The following is a 9,231-nucleotide window of genomic DNA, read 5'->3' as shown; positions in this document are numbered from 1 at the left end:
AAAATACGAGTTCATAATCCATAATAATGCTTCCTCCAGTGAAAAAGTGCATCTCCTGTTGTCTCTCACATCAAAATCCAAACACATATTTGTTTAGAGCTGTTTTAGCTTGTAAACGGTGCTTGATCTGTGCAGATTTCTCTCCTGATTCAGACAAGATGAGTTTTTAAGCGTTATTATGGATTTTTGACTCATATTTTAACCAGAAGCAATGGCTTGAAGTTAAAAAACCTCTTAATGATGGATTTTTTTCAATCACATAACATTTGTCTTCTCCAGATGTTAACTGATGGACTGGAGTGGTGTGGATAACTTGTGGATTATTGTGATGTTTTTATCAGCTGTTTGGACTCTCGTTCTGACGGCACCCATTCACTGCAGAGCATCCATTGCTGAGACACTGATGCAATGCTACATTTCTCCAAATCTGATGAAGAAACAAACAAATCTAGATCTTGGATGACCTGAGGGTGAGCACATTTTCAGCAAATCTTCATTTTTGGGTGAACTACTCCTTACTGTTAAGCATCATCTAATATGACACTGAAGACTGGAGTAATGATGCTGAAAATTCAGCTTTGATCACAGCAATAAATTACATTTTACAATATATTCACATAGAAACTTATTTTCTTAATATGAATATTTCACAATATTACTGTTCTCACTGTATTTCGATCAAATAAATGTATAGCCTTGGTAAGCAATAGGATACTTATTTCAAAAACATTTTAAAAATCTTACCAATCCCAGACTTTTAAAGATGTTTTTACTTCTTTATAAGGGAAACACACCATCTATTAAAGCGGGCGAGTGCACACACTCCCTCCACAGGAGATAATTACACTGCAGTATTATTCACTGCAAGTTATAATTTACATATTTATTTCTGAAATTACTTCTTATATTAGATCTTTGAAGACAATGAGCAGATGAGACCCACACATGAGGTGTATGTACTTCACAACGGCGTCATGTGAAGCGTCACAAATGAGATTAAGTAACACAAGATGAAGATGTCACGTGTAAATCTTCTAGGTAAGCGTGTGTGTTCATGAAATGTGTGCTCTTAGACGAGCCATCTGCTCATTTGAAATGAGTCTCGTTAGACCCTCAACAATCTGGTTGAGAACACAGAGGTGCAGAAACACACACACACACACACACACACACACACATCATAATGGAGACATACAGTATCAATCAAATGTTTTTAAAATGTTTTTGAAATAATTCTTATGTTCACCAAGGCTGAATTTATTTGATCAATAATACAGAAAAAATAGCAATATTTAAAACATATTTTTACATTTTAATATAACTGTTTTCTTTGTGAATATTATAAAAAGTAATTTATTGCTGTGATCAAAAGCTGAATTTTCAGCATCATTACTCCAGTCTTCAGTGTCACATGATCTTCAGAAATCATTCTAATATTCTGCTGCTCAAGAAACATTTCTGAGTATTATCAATGTCGAAAGCAGTTGTGCTGCCCAATATTTTTGTAGAAACTGTGATACATTTATTTTTTCAGGATTCACAGATGAACAGAAAGTTCAAAATTTGAAATGTAAATCTTTACTGTCACTTTTGACCAATTGAATGCATCCTTGATAAATAAAAGCATTAATTTCTTTAATTTAATTTTACTTCTGACCCAGCCTTTTGAACACTCACATCTTGAGGAATTGCATTTTACCAGATATTTTGAAATATAAGAGCTTGATGAAAACATCCCGAGACTTTAAGAGCTCAAAACTTCTTCTCCAGTCCAAAAAGTGCATTTATGGCATCTAGAAACGACTCTGAACTTCCGCAGCTTTCTGGCATTACAAAGATGAACATCAACGCAAGACCATCCACATTCACACATCAGCACATCATCAAACCCAAACACTTCTTATTTGTTTGGAGATTTCTCCTTTACTCAAGATAATCAGTTTTCAGTGAGTAAGTGTAGTGGACAAGAGAATCGTGTCCATCCATGTACCCAGACAGATGTAGGACCCAGCAGGAGCTTCAGCCCATGAAGGACTGCAGCAGGAGGCTGAGCGAACCCTCAGACGAGACCGTGCTTGTCTTGTGTTCGTAAAAATAGACTCGATTAGGACTCGATTTCCAAAGACCCTTGAACCGACTCTCCAAATCATTACGGTGCTACACACACACACACACTCACACACACACACACACACACACACACACACACCTCATCCAGGAAATACGGTCCTGCCAGAACTCATAGATGATGTAGCAGCTCTTCTCGGGAAGCTTCTGGATGGAAACACTGAACGAGAGAAACAGACAGACCAAGAATCAGTGCATCAGCGTTGGAGAGAACATTCTGGTACTAAAACTAGTCATTAGTCTTCCCTTATGAAAAGATGTTTATTCAAGTGTGCTATTAGTATGCTTCTTTTAAACTAAAAATAGGAAAGTGTCCTTTCAGTCTACTTTTTATGTACTTCTCAGAAATGTGCTTTATGCACTTCTCAGAAATATACTTAAAATGACATTTAAGTATACTTGACTTATACTTAAAAAAGTCTAAATATATTTGAGCTATAGCTACTTGTGCTCCGGGAATCCATGTTTTCATTGTTGTATGGTAGGGGGCGCTATTATACATCTTCTGTACAGAAACAAGCCAAGAAGAAACCGAATCCACATGTAATGTCACACGATCAGACATAAAACAGCATCAAAACTGTGCAACGTTATGGAATAAAATGTTAACCCATTACGAAAAAGAAGTTTATTCAAGTGTGCTATTAGTATACTTCTTTTAAACTAAAAAAATAGGAAAGTATACTTTCAGTCTACTTGTTATGTACTTCTCAGAAATATACTTAAAATTACACTTGACACAAAAAGTCTAAATATATTTGAGCTATAGCTACTTGTGCTCCGGGAATCCATGTTTTCATTGTTGTACGGTAGGGGGCGCTATTACACATCTTCTGTACAGAAACAAGCCAAGAAGAAACCGAAACAACAGATGCTTCCGCATGTAATGTCACAGGATCAGACATAAAACAGCATCAAAACTGTGCAACGTTATGGAATAAAATGTTAACCCATGAAGAGGTAATAACTGTCAAGCTTTGGGGTGTTGATCGACCTCATCTACATTTTGATTATCATTCTGAATCCAATTCATAGTCTTTTTTCAGCTTTTTGACTACATAAAGTATACTTAAAAATATACTTGAACTTTACTTAAGTATACTTAATAAAATAAACTTGAAGTATACTTCTTTTTGGAAAGGGTTTATAGTCTCCAAATTTGCATTTTGGGTTTCATCACACAGTCAGCTATGGGAATATTAACTCTATAAAGCCTAATATTTGATACACACATTTCTAAGGCCTCTAAATGATCAACATGATGCTGTTAAACCTGTTTCACACACAATCTCCTCCATGCCTTCTGTCGTCTGATTGATAGTTTAGATGATCAAGTAAAAGCTCTTTTAGTGTAATTGTACAAACGTCCACCATCAGCTCGTGCTTTATGTCTCAAATCTTGACTGATTTTGATCAAGTAAAGGCAGCTCTCAATCAGCATTGCATTATATGTTTGGATCATTTCAATCTAATTTTACATATTATTGGAGATATAGAGTGACCACTGATATTTATTATATAATTTATGTCAGTATCTGCTGAACTGTTATATAGATCTCATTCATTTACATCACAAGCATCAGAATTTCTTACTTTTTGTCCATACAAATATCAGCATCTGCACCAAATTGCATATTTATATATATTACAAACTGCAAATTGCTTATTCTGAGTCTCTGAATAAAACGGAGCAGTTTTTTTTCCCTCCATATTCTCACTATGAGCCATACAAGCCTGATATATAAAATATGAATCTCAACAAAAACAACATATTTTTTTTTTATTTTGTCTTCAATAAACTGTTCTATTTCAAAAACGTATTTTTTTTTCTGACTATGTCAGGCTTTACATGATGAAGGTCATTATATATAAATAACTTCATCATTTGGTGGTGTGTTTTTCTCACTGGAGGTTGTCGTTCTGATTGGCGGTGGTGTCGGCGTAGGTCTTCAGAGCCTTCTGGAACTCCTCGAGATCATTCTCTGTCACGCTCAGCTGTCTCTGCACCAGCAGAATGTTCTAGACGAGAGCAGAAAGAAACACAGCCATGAGGTGACTACTGGAGAGAGAACGAATGCTATAGCTTGGGGTTTCATGCAGAACATGTGAGTGTTTCTGCTGGACATCCGAGCATTATGTAGAATCTGTCGTTATTCATTCACTCGTGTATGATGCAATGATTTTAGAATACAATGAAAGTGCATGACCTTGTGATAAAAGAAGTGTATTGAATGTGTGCTTGTAGTGCACTTCAAAACGTAAAAGTACGTTTAAAAAAAAAAAAAAACAACTTTCTTGTAGATAATATATTAATGAAATAAAAGGCCACTTAAATGTACTTAAAAAGAGAACACTTTCATGACTGGACTTTTAAAAGTACACTATGTAATAATGTCAAATTTAAAGTTTTACTTTGAGGTACATTTTAAGTCATTATGTTTTAATTCTCTTTTGTCATGCTTTAAAGAAGTACACTTATTTTGTTGTGTTTATGAAAATACTAAAGCACATGTAAAGTACTTAATTATAATTATCGTGTGTTCTTGGATAATACATTTAAAGAAATCTATTTTAAATGCACTAAATTTCATCATCATTACAAATGTGTAATTACAAATATATTTAAATACGTGATATACAAGTAAAAAAAAGACATTAAAGTATATTTTAGATTACCATAAATGCCTGTCAGTACATTCAGAAACCACGTTTCAAAGACAATAGAAGTAAAAAGATATACTTAAGTCCTGCTTGTGTCAAAAATCACTCTAAAGTCGTAATTATGATATGATACTCTCATTTAATTGTACTTAACATGCAGTTAAGTGTCTAAAACATTTTATTCAGTATTATGTATTTTATTTTCATAACAAGTACTCTTTTTAAATGTAAAGTGTACTTATTTTCCACAAGCTTCAAAAAGCACACAAAAGGTCCAGAAAGGCACAGCCGTCCATTATATGACTCATATGTGCTTTATTTGACAGGAACAGACTGAAAATGAAATTGCTATTCACTGATAAATTTCCCGTATTAACCGCTGAGACTGGATCAGTGATGTGAATGAATCATTCAGACAGATTCTGTGAACTGAAAAGATCTGACTCAAAAGATTCATTTTTTAGTTGAATGACTTAATCATGTTTTTCACAATTCTGCTGAACTTCAGCTGATCCTACACTTCTGTTCGCTCTTTGCATTCATCCACTATTGATTTTCTTTCAAAATGTTGTATTTTTCTTTATAACCGCATTTCTAAAAAAATTCCAGATTTCTCCTAATAGTCTTTTAACAAAGTTTAACATGGTGAATTCTTGCATTATGATGCATCAGATACAGGTTAAAACATAAAACATGGACTGGATTTATGAAGCGGCGGATCGGATCACTCACCGACTTGTACGTGCTGGCCAGTGTATCTTCTTTCAGCGGCTCCAACTTTGGACTCTAAAAATGAAAAGCAAATGAAAATTGGCTTAGAACATGATATATTAAAACACATGCTCAAGACAGAAAGATTATTCTGTGTGAGTGGATATTTCAGTGTATTCACCTGACACTCCAGTTTGTCGATGAGCTGCTGCAGTCTGTTGATCTGAGAGCACCAGTGCTCATCTGTATCTACGGTAACGCCTGAGACGCAACACACACCAGCACTCAGTACACAACTCCACTCATCACAAGCATGGTTATAACTGTTATGACGTATGCCCTCTTTTTTACAGACATGTCCTGGCCAGGATTTCTAAATTGCCTAAAATGTCTGGATTTTTGCTTTGTGTTTTCATACTTGCTGAATGCATTGACTGAAAAGTAGTTTAACCAGTAGCATGCAGGCATTGTACATAATCGACCAATCGTGGCAGGAGAGAATGAGAGATTCAACGATTCACTCAACCTGACTGAATCATTCAGTAACGAGACAAGTGGCTTTACGAGTGAATCATTAAATTATTCACTCAACTGATTCTTTCAACAACACTGAATCATTTAGAAAGGAAACACGTGTCTTTATGAGTGAGTCAATGAATTATTCATTCAGCCGGTTTGCTCAACAACACTGAATCAATCAGTAACAAAACAAGTGTCTTTAGGAGTGAGACACTGTATTATTCATTCAACTGATTCTTTCAACAACACTGAATCAATCAGAAACTAAACAAGTGGCTTTATGAGTAAGTCACTGAATCACTCATTCAACTGATTCTTTCAATAACACTGAATCATTCAGAAATGAAACAAGTGCTTTGAGTGAGTCACTGAGTCATTCATTCAACCAATTCACTCAACAACATTGACTCATTCCGTAATGAGACAAGTGGCTTTATGAGTGAGTCATTGAATTATTTATTCAACCAGATTCACTCTGAATCATTCAGTAATGAAACAAGTGTCTTTATGAGTGAGTCATTAAGTCATAGGCTGAACCATTCAAAAACGTTTTATTTGGAACTATTTTCGTTAGCGGAACAAAAACAGATAACTTGTAAGTTACTAAATACTAAATTATTGTTTACCTAACTGTACAATAAAAGCAATATATTCGCAATCTTGCTGAAGTGTAAATACCATTTTCCTCTTTTTTACACTTGTAAACAGCCGTGTTACATAAAATGTCATCCACAATTTTCTAGCATGGTCAAGTTAGCCCCAAAATGCCATAACTGTCATTCAGACAATTGTGAATGCTAATTCATGTGTTCTCCACGTAGTATAGACCTATGTAAAAATGACACAATGAAGAAGAGAACAAAGCATCTGAACTCCAGCTCAGCAAGAACTAAAGCCAGAGGAAAAACCTGTCAATCAAAAGTCTGTAATCCTGAAGCCAACACATCAAGAAATGATTCTTCTGTTTACAGGACTACGATAAACTGGGCTCTCGTTGCTGTTTATGGGAACCCGCTGAACTGTACAGGCAGCCGTGTTATGAAATATTCCTAATGGGGCTTTTCTGTTTGACAAATGGGAATTACAGTCGGGGAGAAATAACAGCAGAAATGTTCTTTCACTTATTGAGCGATTAGTAGCAAAAAAAACATATGCAAACATTTTCCTGTTGTTCCGTCGCATTAAGAGCTCTTCTGAGAATGTTTCTGTGACAGCTGCTTTGTGAGGAGGAGAATACCCTACGGATAAACAAGACAAATGTGCTTCATCATGAAGAAAACATTACATTACTTCTGCTGCTCTCTGTTCATCAGTTCTGTGTTTCTCCCTCTTTTTCTTTTTCTCGCTCTCAGAGATATTAAATGCTGAGACAGGTGAACATCCCTCAGCGAGCAAACACTGCACACTGCTGATAAAATAAAGGATCTTCAGTCATTCTTGCAGCACCTTCGGTTCACAGAACCTTCTTCATGCCAAGAGCTAAGAGAGATAGATAGATTTTCCTCTCATCTGAACTGTAAGAGGAATTCTCCTAAGGTGTCACTGGAACTCCTTTCTGAAACCTTTATTTTTAGGAGTGCAAGACAGAAGAAGTGTTGCGCTTACAGTGTGTGTGTGTGTGTGCGTTTGTGTGTGTGTGTGTGTGTGTGTGTGTATGTTTGTGTGTGTGCGCGTTGTGTTGTGTCTGTGTGTGTGTGTGTGTGTGTGTGTGTGTGTGTGAGTGTGTGTAACTCACGGAGTGGTGCTGCTCTGCACCTCCACAGCCTCCATTGCACACTGCAGAGACATCTGGAGCGACAGCAGCTGACTGGACGTCTCCCTCAACATGAAACGGGTCACAAACTGCCCCAGAACCGAGGAACCCTGGTACTCCTGCACGGGAAACACTCATCATCACGCTGAATTATCCGTCTGTAGACCTCATTTACGGCCTTCATTATTCAAAATCTCGCAGTATTTCCGTCATCAATGCACAACAAACACGATTAACCTGCTGCTAATGAAGAACACCAGCCACTGACTTTAGTGTGCACTCAGGAAACATCTTGACAAGTAATGACCGGTCTGAAAACTAAATTAATGACCACTTTATCCTGAACGAATGGAGATCGCCATGTGTCAGATACAATTACTGCCTTCGACACGGTGTAGAGAGAACTGAGAGAAGCAGGATCTCCATTACAGAGAACATCAGTCAAAGCTAGAGATCAGTGCCAGCACACAGAGACAGTGGATGCTGAGTCTTACTGTTTGCACTTTCTTGCTCACTTATAGTTTAAATGTGCACTTAAGTCACAAATTAAAATGTTGGACTATCAGTGCATTATATAACAAAATATTAAAGCTTTGTCATTTACAAAATATTAAATGTGGTGCAAAGCAACAGAACAGATACTCTTATTGTTATTTATCATTATGTACATACTATTATAATGTTTTTTTAATGTTTTGAAGTAGTTTTTAATTTTATATTTCAGTTTATTTTATTTTCAGTTTATTTTTTTAGTATTTTTATGTGCTTTTGCCATTATTTATTTATTTAAATATTACTTATTACTTATTAAAATGTAATTAATTTTATTGAGTTTTAGTTTTTATTTATTTTTAATTAGTAACTTATTTCAGTTATTTGAAAAGTAAACATTTAAAATTTTCTTTTAGTTTTTCTATCTAATATTTATATTTTATTTCATTTCAGCTTTATTTCAGTTAACAAAAATATTGTACTAGCTTTAGTTAACAACAATACCCCTGGCTGTTATATGATTTGATCTCATTCTGATCTTAGTTTACCTCCTTTGTCTTGTCCATCGCCTTTAGGACGGCGACATTGAGTTTCTCTAACGCTGACAGAACATCCAGGTATTCCCCAAGATGCTGGGAAAAGTAATCTGAAACAAGAAAGAGGATGAATTATAGATCAGAGACAAAATATGAGTCCCGTACTTTCTTCTGTGGATTTTTAGGCATACATTTGTGCATGTTTTTAGCTAATATTACCTACAAAAGTGGAATTTGTGTCGCTTCTTAAAATGAAAAAAAAAAGGGTAATATAAAATAAAATATAAAATTTGTTATATGGCCACTGAGTCATTTACCAAGTGTGATACCGAGAGGAGAGGTTCACAGAAATTATGTCTGAAACGATCAAGCTTTATAGTCTGTTTTTATCACTAGATGTATTCCATCACACACACACACACACACACACAC

General features: G+C 35.4%; 1 protein-coding gene across 1 annotated transcript in view; it reads right to left on the bottom strand.

Moving 5' to 3' along the window:
* Nucleotides 1-9,231, bottom strand: part of LOC107740282 (N-terminal EF-hand calcium-binding protein 1-like) — a 45,477-nt gene that overhangs the window by 1,881 nt on the left and 34,365 nt on the right. The window contains exons 5-10 of the mRNA XM_016552661.1: nucleotides 8,812-8,909; nucleotides 7,753-7,890; nucleotides 5,681-5,872; nucleotides 5,521-5,574; nucleotides 4,034-4,146; nucleotides 2,210-2,287 (exon numbers count right to left, since the gene is read on the bottom strand). Coding sequence (XP_016408147.1) covers nucleotides 2,210-2,287; nucleotides 4,034-4,146; nucleotides 5,521-5,574; nucleotides 5,681-5,872; nucleotides 7,753-7,890; nucleotides 8,812-8,909 — 673 coding nt within the window. The remainder of the gene's footprint in view (nucleotides 1-2,209; nucleotides 2,288-4,033; nucleotides 4,147-5,520; nucleotides 5,575-5,680; nucleotides 5,873-7,752; nucleotides 7,891-8,811; nucleotides 8,910-9,231) is intronic.

Source organism: Sinocyclocheilus rhinocerous, unplaced genomic scaffold, assembly GCF_001515625.1.
Source record: "Sinocyclocheilus rhinocerous isolate Xijiao unplaced genomic scaffold, SAMN03320098_v1.1 scaffold795, whole genome shotgun sequence".
In the NCBI taxonomy this organism is placed as follows: Eukaryota; Metazoa; Chordata; class Actinopteri; order Cypriniformes; family Cyprinidae; genus Sinocyclocheilus; species Sinocyclocheilus rhinocerous.
The sequence above is the reverse complement of the archived record's forward strand: the minus strand, read 5'-3'. Positions and strand labels throughout refer to the sequence as shown.